Raw genomic sequence first — 16,917 nt, forward strand, 5'->3', positions numbered from 1 at the left:
TTGGCTTTCCAGCGGGAGGGGCGGGACATGTGCATACAACCGCCATCTTTGGCGTTACGGGTTTTCCCTATATAGTTGTATTAAGGATTGATGAAGTGGCATGTCTCTATATAAATAGTCTCTGGTTACACACAGTAATTTTTCAAATGTCGCATTGTAGAGCCCTGTTTAGTTATTTTTAAATGGTCTTTTTTCGGTCATTTAAAAAAAAAGAAGAATGTGATATATTTGTGATGTTTGTTTTACACACAGACCCAGGCTCCGTAATTAAAGTCCCATGAACGCAAGGAATGTTTTCTTCTCGCCATGAAACTCGCTGGCATGCTGTATTTTTGGGGATGTTTTGTTACTGTTGGCTGCTTATTATCCGTCCGCAGTGCCTCGTCAGAGCTGAAAATATCCCAGCGCACAGTCATCTGTGAATCACGCTGTTCTTTGGGGTCACAGCGCTCTGAGGTGGAAGGCCTTCCATGTCTTCAGGCATCGGTCTGAAAGGGTTAACTAAAAAAACGGCCAGTTCTCCAGCAGTGACACAAGTGCAGCTGCATCATTGTAATGTTAAAGTTGAACAAAGAACAGCCTCTGTGATTACTCACAGTGCACCAGCGAACTCCTTTCAGATAATGGGTCACAAAATGTCACTAAACTATTCCAGGAACAATATGTGATTGTTCACGGATGTCTTGGAGGTTTGTTTCAGAGGTTCGAGTTGTTGCCACTTGCATTGTGGGCTGTCCAGTGCTGATGGAGGGTAGAGTACAGTCGAACTGGATCCTTTGGCTTGAGGTTGGTGGCCACAGCATCTCATCTCATGTGTTTACAACAAGCGCGAGGCCCAAGCTGCTCCGGCGTCTCACAGATGGAGCTGCTTCAAATCCCTGTTGCCCAACGGGTGCGGCTCCACTAGCTCTATTGTTTGGGGTGTTTTTTGTAGCTTTTGTGGCCCACTGTAAAACAGCAGTGGGGGATGGATAGCTGGATGGGACCCCCTGTTGTGACCTGGCAGTGAGCATGGAGAGCTGCCTAATGTTTCACCCTCAAGCCTCTTTGTTCCACTTTACTATGGGCACAAATGTGCCACCAACAACAATAACGGCCCAAATTTTAAACTGGAAGCCGGTCATACAAGCCAAACTATGAGTCCCGTCACAACATAATTGGTAGAGCTTTGGTCTAAGGCTGGGTGGGTTAGATAAAAATAAACAATATTCTGACATTTTCCCTTTTGAAAATGCTCAGTATATCTGTACTCGTGTGTTTGTTCTGAAATGGCTAAAAAGGCAAGTTGTCTTAGAATCCATAATTGTGATCAGACGACTAACTACCACAGCCAGTTAGATTAAACTATTAATGCAAATAATTCTAATGATATTCAATTTTGTGTTTATGTATCCGCATAATGCATTAGTAAGCAGCTAGAAAATGGCTTGCCAGAACTTGCCAGCCAATCAGATTTCTTCCTGGCCAATTTTATATTATAATATATATATATAGCTGCTTTTATATTCTTTACAAGTTTCTGTTAAACTTGCTTGTAGTGTTATGTTTTATTATTTATGATATTTAAATAATCCATTATATTTACTGAAAGAAAAATCTAATTTGTTGCGTACTACATGCTTACTGCTTACAAATTTGATCAAAAATGCATAATTTGTCACGTATTGCGTACCTTTCTCTGTTGGGCTCCATCTGGTTGACCCACACTCGCTTTGTGCACTCTCTGAAGAGAGTTTTTTTTTTATCAAACTTGCTTGCTGTTAAGAATAACAGTTTGGAAAATTTAAATATGTGCAGCCCTTTCAATTCATAACATTTACAGAATATAACTGTAACATGTAAGTTATGCACTGGGTAAAGTATCTCTATTTTATATGCATAAACGTATTTCGGATCCTGTCTACAATGATTTAAACTATTCATTAAAGAACTGAATTTGCGAAAGGGAATCAAACTCTAAAATATCTGCCTTAACTCTTATACTTGAGTTGTAAGACACGAGTGAAAGAGTGAGCACAAAAATTGCATTTTTTATTTTATTTTATTTTTTTATTAAAGTTGCATAAAGTGCATTTACATGACTTTGATTTTAATGTTTAACTTTCTGAACAAAATCAATTTGAATTGAGCACTTTTTTTAGGATTTGAAAATATACAGACTCAGCCAGCATCCCTATTTAGTCGGGGATATTTCTGGGCATATGTGGGGCGTGAAATTTTGGCTTTTAGTATGCATATGTGAACTGCTTGTGACCTCCAGTGTTATTGAGAACAGTGTTATGCACACTCACACAATCCTGTGCTTGGCATATGAGTGGACAGTGAGTTTTAAAAACAGTAATGCATTAAATAGTGTTGTACAGAAACAAACCACCTTCCTCTCTTCGCTGTGTTTTTCCATTGTTGCACAGTGTAGTAACCATGACCCAGTTTCCACTCCCTTTTGAGCACACGTGATGGAGATGTGGGTAATTTGGAAATCACAGATTAGAGGAGAGAAGGGGTGAATCAGGAAGCGAGAAATAATCACACTGGGAAATTGGCTGTTTAAACACTGTGGTTTGTCTCAAGCCACCAGAATAATGTTTACACACACTCCGCTTTGAAGTGAACTCAAATCAGATCATGCATGCATATCTGCGATAGCTAATTTTCTTCAAGTAGAAATGATAAAGAGTAGATCTCAAACCATACTTTTTCATTTTGTTAGTCATGTGATGCTTGCCTCTTCTTACACTCTTGACTTGAATAATGTATGATTTATTTATAACAAGCTGCATATGACAGCTGTCTTAGTAATGAATGTTTGATGGGGTGTGTTTCACATACACACAATTAAACACTCAAATTCTACATGCTCGTTACAGTGGTGTTTTGGACCGACTTTGTTATTTGAACCTTTTTTAAATGTTTAAAGTTATTAATAGTGTTGCATGCTAACCTTTTCACATTTCCGTTTTAGAGGGTAAAGGGCATACAGAGGGATCATGTGAGGCTATAGCAAATATTATTGCAGACTTCCCTTTTGCTCCACATGGTTCAAAAAGATCCATAGGAACATTTTCTATTTAGAATTTTATGAAAACTTGCTCTGTCACTTTCTCAGTAACTATATTTGAAGCTGTAAAGGTTTTAAAGTTAAAGGTTTGAACAATGCAGTGAACTACATTTTCAGAAAGTGAAAAAACTAAGAACCGTTCTCTGTGTGCCACTGTTTCGCTGAGCAGGAAACCCTTCCTGACAGATGCTTTTGTTGTGTTGTGACAGGCAGTGAACTGTAAGGGCCAGCACAGCATCTCCTATACGCTGTCCAGAAACCAGACGGTGGTGGTGGAGTACAGCCATGACAAAGACACAGACATGTTCCAGGTACTGTTCTGCAAAAACAAAAAACACCTTGAAATATCTCCTCCACTGTTCAGTGTCTGCCTGTTGCCTAGGAGTTGGCAAATCTGTTTCTCCAACTTTAATATGTCTGACCTCCACCAAAGCTAATCAAGATCTGTGATATGGGACACGGTTATATCAGTTCCCCAAGACACGTGCTCGGATACAGGGTTGCGCGCGTGTGGTTATTTGGCGTCTGGTCTGCGCACGAGGGATAGAGTCATATAGATTGCTGCAAATGGAAGGAAAAGCGAAAACAGGAACCAGCAACAGGGACAAAACAGAAACTCTCTATAAAAAGGAAATAAAGTGGAGACCGTTGCATCTTTATTTCAGTACAAGTATTTATAAACAGGATTTAGTGCAATAAGCACCTCTCTATTCTTGGGAATTTCCATCCCACTTTTAAAACTAAAATAAGCTCTTCAAACAAGCCCTGGCACATGCATGACTGTTTTCCATCCCGTTTACTGTTGTGACAAAATCGTGTAGGGACAATTGTCACTCAGCTCAAAACCATAGAAAAAACAAATTCTGAAACAGACACACCTGGAGATTTACAGAATCTTCAGCTGAAATGTTGTTATTTTTAGTTCAAAAGGGACCATTTTTGTAACAATGTATAATGTATATAAGTCTTGACTATTTGAAATAGATGCTGTACTTTTGAACTTTCTGTTCATCTCATAATCCTGAAAGTAAAAAAATGTCAGTTTCCACAGCTAAAAATAGTCTACTTAATATTTCTGTGTTAAGAAATGTTTCATCCGCACCAAATCAGCATATTAGAATGATCATGTGACACTTTGTTCCTGTCTTCATTCACCTTTGCCATCACAGGGAAAAGTTCCACTGTATTTTTGATCAAATAAATGCAGCCTTGGTAGCATAAGAGATGATCAAAAACATTACTGCTCAATAGTTTGGTGTTTATAGGATTGTTTTTTTATAAAATAAAATGGTTTTCCCTAATATTGTTCTTTATTACATGACCTAGAATATAATTAATCAGACAATTGTTTGTAATGAGAACATATATTTTAAGTTGTAGAAACGTGAATTCTTCTTTTGTATCTTAGATCGGACGATCGACGGAGGGCCCTATTGACTTTGTGGTGACTGACACGGTGTCAGGTGGAGGGGAGGGTGAGGAAACACCCATCACTCAAAGCACTATCTCCCGCTTCGCCTGCCGGGTGGTGTGTGAACGTAACCCGCCATATACGGCGCGCATCTACGCTGCAGGCTTTGATTCTTCCAAGAATATATTTCTCGGAGTAAGTGTAAGTTTTCTTGCCTGGTCTTGAAATGGAATTGTCTGTGGGATACGTTACAAGAAGCTTAATTAAGCTCTTATTTATAAATGCTTGTTTATGTGCTGTCTGGGGAAGTATCCACTTCTGCTGATCCAGTGGAACTGATCTAAACTTACCTGGTAAATATAGGTGTGTCAGACTAACTGGAGTGACTCACCCATGTGTAAACTGAGCGCACACATTTTTTGTTCATGTGTAGTAATTAAGTCTCTCTCTGTAGGAGAAAGCAGCCAAATGGAAGAATCCAGATGGTCACATGGACGGTCTGACAACCAATGGTGTGCTAGTCATGCACCCACGGGGTGGGTTCACAGAGGAGTCCAAGCCTGGTGTGTGGAGGGAGATATCAGTGTGTGGAGATGTTTACACACTGAGAGAAACACGGTCTGCTCAAACACGAGGCAAACTGGTTAGTGCGTCAGCTGCATCTGCTCAATTTAGTGTACAATGTAGCCAGTCTCCTTCAGTCGTCAGTTCACCCACCATTGTTTTTACACTTGTGATTAAATTTGAGTTTGAATTTATAAGGAATGCCCCACTTAAAAATTTTAATTCTCTTATTTACTCGCCCTCATGCCTTTCCGGATGTTTGACTTTCTTCAGATGAGATTTGCATTCCTTCTAAATTCAAACTCAAATTTAAAGGAATGCCCCACTTAAAAATTTAAATCGTCTTATTTACTCGTCCTCATGCCTTTCCAGATGTTTGACTTTCTTCAGATGAGATTTTTAGAAAAATCCAAACTCAAATTTAAAGGAATACCCCACTTAAAAATGCAAATTCTCTCATTTACTAACCATCATGCCTTCTCAGATGTTTATGGACTCAGAAATGGATTATAGCTCATTAAATGATGAGAATATCCTTAAGCAATCATCTAGATGTGATTATCTAAACTACAGATCAAGATCAGTCAGGAAGTTAATTGACTCTCGTTGAGGTTCCAGACTATAAAGTTGGGGCGCTACTAAGTGTAGCAGTGAGGACTCTAGGAATGAGAGGTGTACTGGTTCAAATCATGTTACGGATGACCCCTAAGCTGAGTATTCAAGAGGTCACTCACTATCACCATGCCCTGACTCATTCTCATTCAGACCATGTTTGTTTGGCTGTGTTTAGAAATTCAAAGTTAATTATGTGCTATATTTTAATTTGGGGGGTTAAAGATGGTGTTTTTTTTAATGGAGTGTAAAAAATGTTTGTTGATTTTTAGTTATTTAGAGCCATGCTATAAAAGCCGCAAAGTATGTTGTGAGTATTTGAACCTCTAGCTCCTCCTAGAGCACCAATGTGGTTCTGCACTCTTTCATTGTTACCATTGCACCAATTTCAATACCACAACAAAGTGTTTTGCTAATGAACAAAGGTAATTGACACATATCTGTGAGGTTTGATTTATTGAGAAATAAGGAAAACTGAAACAAATTACAAGCAATATAAACTGTACATTACTTTATACTCTTAGTAAATGCCTAATAAATAATCAGGCCTCTACTAAGAGTATCTGATTCAGAAATTGAAAAGCAATATCTATTCATCCATCAAACCGCTTGCCTTCTGTCTGGTTGTGAGAATGCTGCTTTGAATACCTATGCAAAATTTAGTGTCTCCAATTGATGAATGCTGCATGTTTTTGAGTTGTGGGGAAAACCGGAGCACCAAGAGGGACACTGGGAGAACATGGATGTTCCACATTTCCACTGACATGGTTCGGGTGTGGGTTCCGGGTCTGTCCCAATTCTCGAGCCGTTCTGTGTGTTTCTGTTGCGTGAAAAAGGCGTTCCGGGCCAGAAGATCGATTCAACTCTGGCCCAAAAAACTTGCTGGTCTTGAACTGAGCTGGGGGGGTTGACAAATATTGACACCGTCTATTGGCGCTTTTCCACTACACAGTACCAGCTCGCCTCGGCTCGGCTCGACTCGACTCGCCTTTGTTTGGTTTTCCACTGTGTAAAAGTTGTACCTGTACCTGCTTTCGGGTACTTTTTTTCGTACCTCCTCCGGCGAGGTTCTAGCGAGCTGAGGCGAGCTAAGCCGATACTAAAATGTGACGTGAAAACAATGCCGACTGCTGATTGGTCACAGAGAATCTGCGTCATCATTGCACGCGCCAGATGGAGTATCCAGAATAACCCCGCCATTTTTAAATAGTTTGGCCAGAGATAGTTACTTAACTTACTACTATTATTATGGCAACTCGGAAGAATACGCCGTGGTCAAACGAGGAGGTGCAGACATTCCTTTGTTTGCCGAAGAGAGGATCCAGCGAGAGCTTGATGGGGCAACGAGGAACGAAATGCGTCGCTATGACGACCGGGTACTATTTGTGCCGGTACTTTCTGCAATGGAAAACGGAGCGAAAAGCGAGCCGAGGCGAGTCGAGCTGGTACTGGTAATGGAAAAGCGCCATATGACTGCCTCATGGAGAAATGCAGTGTTGATCTTGGACTACATTGCTCCTTATGTCTAAATATATAAAACGGTACGCGAGTGACTAAATCAGAATCATGTAACCATTCGGTTCTCAAGTCTGTGGAAACAGGCTCCAGTTTGCCTGACCAAAAATTGTCTGTCGCAAACCAGCTGCTTAACGTGCTCTGGCACACATGAATTTATCATATACACTTGCTAGAGTTATGGTTGTAAAGCCTAACGGTGTAATTCATTGCTGATTAGGTATTCAAACACTACTGGCTGCGTGCTGCTAATGATTAAGACTATTACAAACTGTAGGCTAAAGTATAACCTGTATCCAAATTTGCTGACCAGTTCAATAGGAAAAACAATTCTAAAAATGTCTTATTGCCCTTCAGGTATTCTAGTTGTAAGGCAAACTGGGTTCAAAGGTCAAGACAGACATGAGAACAAGACTCTCTGTCTCTCAGACCTGCGATAAGAGCAGTTAACTAGTTAGACTTCTATAATCTGAACATCTAATCCTTGGTTGGACTCCCAGCTGAGACAGAGGACTTTGCATGTTTTCCCAATGTTGGCGGGGTTTTCCTCCGGGTGCTCTGGTTTCCTCTCAACTACATAGGACAAGCGTTTTTAGAACATGGATGTAATGCTTGTAATGAATGCATAGCTCAGATGTTTTCTTTATGTGCCGCTCAGGTGGAGAGTGAGAGTAACGTACTGCAGGATGGCTCTCTGGTTGACCTCTGCGGAGCCACACTTCTCTGGCGAACAGCCGATGGCCTTTTCCACACCCCCACTCAGAAGCACCTGGAGGCCTTACGGCAGGAGCTGAACGCAGCCCGGCCTCAGTGCCCCGTGGGCCTCAACACCCTGGCCTTTCCCAGCATGCAACGCTGCAGCCGTGCCCTGTCCAGCGGACCCACCCAGGAGGACAAACAGCCCTGGGTCTACCTTGCCTGTGGCCACGTTCATGGCTACCACGACTGGGGCCACCGTTCCGAACGAGACGCCAATGCTCAAAGAGAGTGTCCCATGTGCAGAACCGTGGGCCCCTACGTACCACTCTGGCTTGGATGCGAACCGGCCTTTTACGTGGATACTGGCGCACCGACGTATGCCTTTGTACCTTGCGGTCACGTGTGCTCTGAAAAGTCAGCCCGATATTGGGCGGAGATTCCTTTACCGCACGGCACCCATGCTTTCCATGCGGCCTGCCCCTTTTGTGCCACCCAACTCAATCTGATGCAAAAGTGGGCCAAGCTGATCTTTCAGGGGCCTGTAGACTGACAGCATAGAGGAGGTTATAATGACCTGGTGGACAGTGGAGTATGTAACTGAAGTGGAATCCAGTATGCTGAAGGACAGTTGGTATAAGGACTGCTTCATACCACAAGCTGTGAAGCTGCCTTTGAAATGCTTATGCAGGTTTTTGCTCCGATGACATGGTGAATGACAGGAGGTGTTCGTCATGATTTCCTGACTGTTATTTTGTCTACCGGCCCACAAGATGTCAATTCACACCCAGCATTACCACATCACTCAGGAGATTTAATACATTTCTATATAGGACACTTGGCTTTAGACTCGAGGTGCTTCGTTTGGTTCTTGGTGATCCTCCTTCCTGTGGAGTTTTGTTGCTTTAATGATCTATCCAGTGACGTCCAAAGAACTTGATTTTCTGGTTCTAGTGTGTCGAGTTGGAACTAAACTGTGCAGGATGGTCGGAACCCCATGAGCAGGATCTATTATTTTAAGTACTTCAATGTGTGGGAACTCCAAGAGGTCAGAATCCCATATCCCAAATTCCACTGAGGGCTTCTACAAGGATGTACTTGTCGGAGCAGTGTTTTGGGAACTGCAACACTAAAATGGCGGTTTCCAAAGATTAATTTTTTTCTGTCTAGTTTATTTTATTTGATCCTTTACATGAAGAGCTACCAAAATAACACTCCTAAAGGATTCTGCAGGAATACCGATCAGCCACAGTGGAAGCTTCATCTTCATTTAAGTGGAATTAGATTCACCTACTTCAGTGATCTCAAGTATTTGGAAACTAACACATTTTTCTTTATTCTTGTCTCAACTGTCGAAGATTTTAAGCTTTGATGTAAAGGTATTTTTATTCATACTGGGCTAACCGGTAACAGTTAACAAAGGATGTTGCCAAATATTTTTAACAGAGTTTGCAACTAAAAGAATAGTTTCTTGAAAAGCGTGTTCCAAATATGTTCATTGCTCACCACTTCATTTTCCACATGTTGACGTCGTTGTACAATCAAAGCAGATGTGAAAACTGTGGACTCTTCTGCAATCAGCATTCGGCTTTTCTCAAACGTGGAAAATGATTGGATTGAGATTGAAAACAATGACGGTATAGAGGTTTATGACGTACAGGAGCCATAAGACAGACAGTGATCGCTTGGTAACCATTTCTCTTTGGTCAAAATTCATCCCATTTCAACTGTTTTATAAGCTTGTTATGAGATTAAAATGACTTATTCTACTATTTTCCTAAAATTTATACAGAGATGGTTTCTTATGCCTAAAGACATTTTTACAGAGGTGTCAAGAAGCTTTTTTTTAGGCACACGGAAGGGGTATTTTTTTAAACTCTTGCATTTTTAAAGAGCCTTTTTTTCCTTTTTACTCACTGAAAAGTATTTTACTACACACAAGCCCTTGTACAGTTTGTTTGTTTTAAAAAAGATACTAATATATTTATTCAGGTATGTACTTTACTGTGTGGTAGGTGTCTATATGAATGTATCAGCTTGATCAACATTCATTGAAGTGTGTGTGTGTGCTGTGTCCACACTCAGCCTGTGAACAGTCACTAGTCAGATATTCTTTGATTGATGCTCAAACCTTCTGGCCTTGCTTGATTTTGCAAAATAAGTAACCCATGATTCCTACCACACAATGTTACTTTAAGACCCAATATGAACACTGTAAAATCACCTTAGAATTCATCTTGAAATGTTCTGTAGTCTCTATATATTTGTTTGGATATACAGGCAGTTGTTGTGGTGTGATATACATTTGTTTTCTTGAAACATATCATTGTGAAATCAAAAGCAGAATGAACTGGGAATGGGGAGTGTTATTCACTCAAGCAAAGCTACTGTTTATTAACAATGATGCTGATATGAGGCTCTTCCATGTAGCATTAACTAAAATAAAGCCAAACATGTTTTTCTGTTTAAAACGTCAAAAAGGATTGTGAAACTTTTTTTTTTGTCTTTTCAAATTCCAAGGACAATTCATGTGTAAGCATTTGTAAATTTCAGCAAAATTAGGCACAATAAACCATTACACAACAGAGCTTTAGTGTTTTAATTTCTGCGTTTGAACACTAATAGTGTAAAAGTTCAGTACACTTGAACAGTGTGAAAGAAACATTTCATACACCGAGGCTATTGCCATTCTTAATGATTTTATTGGGTTTCAGATGCAGAAAAAAGTGAGTCTTGGCAACAGGGTTGTAATAATTTAAAAAGTAGTTCATGTACCGGTAATTATGGTTGTCTTTGCATAATCTCACTCTATGGTATGCTTGAAAAAGCATGTTTAAATAAAGGACATTTCTCTATCAAAGAATAGAATTAGTGTTGTCACGACACTGTTTTTAAGTAAAAGTGAACAACTTTTCATGCATTTTAGCCCTTCATTTACATAACAACAGTGTTTTGGGAACCTGAAAATGCAAACTTTTGAAAACGATACCTTTGTCTCTCCAGGCGGGGCAGACAAATGCAGAAATATAAGAAAAGCAGGACAAACACAATAGTGTTCCAGCAACATGGTGAATCGGTGATGTGTCTTCTAGACATGTATGTATTGGGAAAAGCTTCTGTCACTTTCACTGTGTCTGAGTTATGTTCATTCAAAGCAGAGAATCATTTTTGAACGAACTAGGTGTGATCAGTATGGCAAGCCGTTTTAACTTATTCATTTCCAGGATATGAATTGTTGATATCAACAATTACATTTTTCATATCAACAATTGAATTCTTGATATCAACAATTGTATTTTCATTAGTGAAATGTCACCATAGGCTGCCATTCAAAATCAATTGTTGATATCAAGAATTGATTTCTTACTAGTAGAAAATGTATTTCTGATATCAATATTATTTCAGATATCTAAAATGGCTTTCTTACTAGTAACAATCACATTCATGATATCAGAAATTAACATTGTCACTAGTGAAAATTGAATTATTGATATCAAAAATGAACATTGTTACTAGTAGCAATTCAATTGTTGATATCAAGAATAGACATTTCAACTAGTGACAATTTAATTCTTGATATCAAAAATAAAGGTTTTTACTAGTAAGAATTGAATTTCTGATATGTGAAATTGAATTTATTTCTTACTAGTTGAAATTGGAATTTCTTGATATCAAGAATTGATTTTGAATGGCAGCCTATGGTGATATTTCACTAGTGAAAATACAATTACAGATATCAAGAATTATAGTTTTTACTAGTTGCAATTCAATTGTTGATATCAAGAATTATCATTTTAACTAGTGAAAATGTAAATGTTGATGTCAAGAATTAGCATTGTTACTAGTGAAAATGTAATTCCTGATATCAAAAATTGCCATTGTTACTAATAGAAATATTATTCCTGATATCAAGAATTATGATTTTAACTAGTGAAAATTTAATTGTTGATATCAAGTATTCATATCCTGGAAATGAATAAAAGTTCAAACGGCTTGCCATAGGTCAGAGCATGTTAAGATACAGTATAGGCTTCTTTTTTTTTCTTGTTTGAACTATGCAATAATGTTGAAATATTTCAAACTAGCATTGTGTGATGACCATTCTCTACACATCAGAGTTTAGAGTACTTGCACATTGATGTCAGACCTATAAAGAGCATCTTTGTGCTTCCTCCTACTCGTCTCATTCTTCAGTTGCTCTAGCATTACATCATCAATCCCATTATAAAGTTAAAAGTTTAGAATTTAGTTCAAATCAAAATGAACTTTTTGAAGATAACACTCTAAAGATCGGCTGCTAAAAACAAAAATCACTAGCGATCTGATATTATGAGATATGAAAATGTTGTTAAGATTAAAGAAATGCTAACAGCATTTCTTTTTTTTTGAAGTTACTGTATGTAATTATTACTCACAGCCGCAAGAGGGTGCTGTTATATCAACTAAACTGGAAAATACACACTAGCACCTTTTGGTGATCTAGGCCTAGAAACATGAATGCATTTAACAATATACAGCATAAGTATGAATTACATTTCTTTTTAGTGCAACATTTATTTATTACTTTTTACGGCAAGGTAAAAAGACATTTACCAAGTTAAATGCAACTATTTTGTTCATGATAATACATCTCATTTTTGTCAAACCATTTTGATTATAATAATCTTTAATTGTGCAAAACAAGAGAGGAATAAAAAGCACCTTTTTAAAACGCATAGGTCCGGTTTCACAGACAAGGTTTAGATTAAGCCAGGATTAGGCCTTAGTTCAATTAAGACATTTAAATAGATCTTAGAAAAACACTGGTGTGCATCTTGAGACAGAACAATGACACTGATCCATGTTAAGATATGTCAGTGCAAGTTGCTTTCAGTTAAAACAGCTCAAACATGCATTCTAGTCTGAGAAACTGAACTTTTACTGACATTTAATGGATTTTTCCCAAAAAAAACACCCTTTAACATGATGGTTCATCTGGATCCGTGCACGTTTCCGGTTTAAAACTCACTACGCATTTGAAAAAATGCACTAAAACCCCAGTGTGAAAGGGCTTGGAATAATGGCAAGCGCATTATCCATCAAACAGTGATGACATATTCGTCCCTTTCATACGCGCTCTCTCTGCAAAATAAGGGCATATAAAAGGATTTCGATTTTCAGCACGCCATTTAGCTGCTTTGAAAGGGAAGATCAGTGGGATGCCATGACTGCTAATTAACATTTCCTCCTGTAGATGCGGGAGAGATGGGATGCGTCTCGTCCCACTCCACGCTGACAGTCGTCGTAGTAAAGGTGACAGAGAGCTCGTCGGGAAATCTCGGCTTGGCTTGCCCTCATTTAAGAGGGTTTATTAAAAATGACATAACGTCTGCATTGGTGATGAAGCTTACGGCTTGCCTTTGGGCTTCCTGTGGAATGTTATTTTGTAACGTGCTAAATGCTCAAGTGTGATGTAATGTTATACGGCTGAAAAGGCCACCTCACTGAAGTCATGTCACGAACACTGTTAATATGTGCACCTGTCCTCGGTTCTGTCATTATTACAAACCAATTGGATATTAATTACAGCTGAGATACCTTTCATTATATTTCTCTTAGTGCATCCACTAAAACTGCTCGAGATGTAGTATGGAAGGCTTAGCGAGGGCATATCGCATGAGAGAGAGAGAGAATGTGTGTTTACTAGCGGTCTCCTTCAGGACGCCTGCCAGCACACACACACACACACACACTCAACTGTTGAATGATCAAAGCTGCAGAAAATCAAGACATGACGCCCGATCAGCAGAGTCAAGATACTGACACATGGAGACCTTCAGAACGAGGATCTTGTGCGAACAAACACATACAATGTGAACAACACTGATGACGATCATCTTAATTGTCTTCCATTTCAATTATGTGTACAAGTAACATGTACACAGTAAAATTAGATTAATGCACCTTTATCCGTTTTAGAGATTTAAATGAGTTTTAATAGAGACATGATGGTTTTTGTTCTTTTATATGTTCAAAAATATGCATTGCGAACACACAAGGACTTGAATACCGTTAACAACTGTCCTTATGAAGACAAAAAGCCTCATTAAAAGGAATTAAATTGATGATACAAATTTATAATATATTAGAACCTATAATAATCTCATATTATTAGTGTTTTGAAAAAACTGCTGCACTGCTTATAATACGACCAATGAAGTCATAAAAAACAGGAAATTATGTCATAGAGAAGACCCCTGCATGTTAAATTTGATCTTAGATGGAATAAGTATATTTAACAAAATATGTAATTAGTAAGCATATTCGACAAATTCTTTAGACAAAAAAAAATTATGACGTTCCTAAAGGTAAATTTTACTAGGCGTCTCTGAGTTTATGAACTGGAAGGATGCCTGGCTTCCCAATAAGACTAAAGACGAGCCTTTTAAGATCTTACATTAAATATGTCCTGTGAATGATAGGTGGCAAAATGTATGGATGTTGACTGGCCGTTCTTGCTCATTTTGTGGGAATAAGGATGAAACACTGATCCATTTATTTTTCCAACATGAAAAAAACTCAAAACATTTGGAATAGTTTATCTCTTCATATAGGTAAGCACTTTTTATTCATTAGAAATTTTATTTAACTCACAGCCTACTTTTCCCACATATTTTAATTGAAATTGATGCATTTCTCAAATTTCTTAGGTTAATTAAAAACAAGAAATATGATTTTTTTTTTGGGAATGGCACTGATGCATGTTTCCTCTATGCGTTTAAATGTCATCTTTCTTTTTCTTATTTTAGCCTATTTGTAAAACTTTACATGAAGATTTAATGTAATTTCATTCCTGTGTAAATGTTCTATCTGTTCTGTCTTTTACGTCTGTTTATGGTTTGATGCATTATAATAATAATAAAAAGGCTCTTAAAATATCAGATAAATTGACCTTTTTATGACAAGGCTAGGTTAGTTCAGATTCTAAAATGTCACGGTTCGACTCTTCAAAAACAAAATTATATTAAAATTACAATCTACATTGAAAAATAGATTTAAAAACGTTTGGTAAAATAATAATTGTTACACAACATGACATTTGGTCATTAATTGAACTTCATGAAAGCGACATAAAAGCTTTTTAAAGCCAAAACCAACATGAATAAAAGGAGTTTATGTTTTGTGAAAATCTTTCCTTTTCTTTCTCACACTCATTGATCCTGTCCTTTTGGATATGGCCAGTCCTGACCGCATGAGGTCTTTCATAAAGCAGCAAAATATCCCGAGGGAATGCTAAGGGAATTTCTAACATCATTTGGAACCAATTCTAAATGGGATAAAACAAGAATCCTCAAAGAATCAAATATGATCCTACTGGATAAATTGAAATTCCTAGTGTTCCATTTAATTTGTCAGAATGTCACTGCAGTGGGAATGCGGTTTGATCCCATTAGTTTCCAAATGATGACAGACGTCAATAGCATTCCTCCAGGGCTCTTGATAAGGGTTAGTGGTGTGTGTATCTCTGGAAGGAAGGTGTTACCTGCTAAACTCTCCCGCTCCTGCAGGGAGAAACAGTTCGAAACACGATTTGTCTCACCGTGTAGTGTGTCTGTCCACCGACCGGTGAGCTGGCCTGGCGAGGCGATATGCCACAGGTGGCTGGACACCTACATTCGGAGGGGTGGTGCTCTTGATATTCACCTCTTCCCCCCAGCGTGAGACCCCGAGAGATGATATGCAGATCATTGCCTGTAAATAAGAGATAATAAAGCTACAGACACGCGCACGCGCACACAACAAGACGCGCGTTCGTTTCCCCCGCGCTCTTAATTTAGTAAACTTGGCAGTCGTTTTTAATCTCCCGGCAAATTGAAGCGGTAGGGGATCGTGGCAAGTGTTGGATGCATGTTATTAATTCCTCGCTATTTCTGTCTAGCGCAATTAGTCACTGTTTGCCGCTGAAAATGTCCCATTAATTATCCACGGCCTGTAAGTAGAGCTGCTCGTGGCTACAGTGACTGTCTGCAGATTTAGGGAGAGGTCCGTATTCACACACACTCACCTCTGAAAATGAATGACGGGTCTGAAACGTCTCTTTAATTGCTTTTAAAACACGTAATCTTTGCCTCGGTTTGAAAGGAGGCATGAGGCTTCTCGGTTCGTCTTCTGTTGTCATCACACGGGCACCGGAAGGCGCAGGAGTCGCGGCGCACTGCTGTTTCAATACAAAATAAAACCCTTTTATAGTAGGCCTACACATGACGTCAGATTAAACGTCTGCAAAGACCAGGACTGTCACATGGCCTGTAGACAAAAATCCTATTAACCTATTATCTATATTGTTTACAAACACCTAGTTGGAAACTTAATTTGTGAAATTTATCCTCAAAAAAAAAAAAAGGTGAAGAGTTTTGTTTCAGCATTATTTTACTGATTAAACAACACAATTACTAGCCTGACTTCGTCATACTCATATTCTAGTCAGAATGTGAGTCTGATACTGCTCCATAGGGCTTTGATTATGAGGCGTGTCTTAACCGAACCAGGAAAAAAAAAAACTCTGCACTCAATTGGGATAGACCTACAACCAATGAGAGCAAAGCAGTAAGTCAACTACCGGTACTTTGCATAGCACAGTTGTCAACTACAGAACTCAAATGCACGCACGCTGGAAGAAGTAAAATAACGAGTGTTGCTTCTTTTACTTGGCCCTCTATGAGTGCGACCAAAGGAGAAACCACAACGACCACAGGGTTTTCATTGCGTCCCATCTTATTAGTTACCATCGGAGCCAGCTGATAAATTAAACTTTTGCCGAATCCCATAGGAAGGACGGCAAACACATCTTTCCGATCGACAAATGCCTTGATTGCAGTTCTATGTTCGTCTTTTAAAATGAATGCGCTGTTGATTTCTCTTACAACAGACGCGATAGCGGAATCTCTACATCTCAATTCTCCAGCGGCAGTCATCTCTGAGGGAAACCAGTTCAACCCAAGCGCTCTTTGATAACGTGAGGATTACGTAACTGCAGATCATCTGTCCATCATCGTATAAAGCCCGCCCTGGCAATTTGATT

At 38.9% G+C, this 16,917-nt stretch overlaps 1 protein-coding gene across 1 annotated transcript in view; it reads left to right on the forward strand.

Moving 5' to 3' along the window:
• Window positions 1-9,017, forward strand: part of peli2 (pellino E3 ubiquitin protein ligase family member 2) — a 28,411-nt gene extending 19,394 nt beyond the window's left edge. Inside the window, exons 3-6 of the mRNA XM_056245475.1 lie at window positions 3,268-3,369; window positions 4,467-4,664; window positions 4,924-5,112; window positions 7,819-9,017. Of these exons, the coding sequence (XP_056101450.1) occupies window positions 3,268-3,369; window positions 4,467-4,664; window positions 4,924-5,112; window positions 7,819-8,409 (1,080 nt within the window). The 3' untranslated portion in view covers window positions 8,410-9,017. The remainder of the gene's footprint in view (window positions 1-3,267; window positions 3,370-4,466; window positions 4,665-4,923; window positions 5,113-7,818) is intronic.
• Window positions 9,018-16,917: the final 7,900 nt, after the last annotated feature.

The sequence above is a fragment of the Rhinichthys klamathensis genome, unplaced genomic scaffold (genome assembly GCF_029890125.1).
Source record: "Rhinichthys klamathensis goyatoka isolate OS25496 unplaced genomic scaffold, OSU_Roscu_1.1 h1tg000032l_1, whole genome shotgun sequence".
Taxonomy (NCBI): Eukaryota; Metazoa; Chordata; class Actinopteri; order Cypriniformes; family Leuciscidae; genus Rhinichthys; species Rhinichthys klamathensis.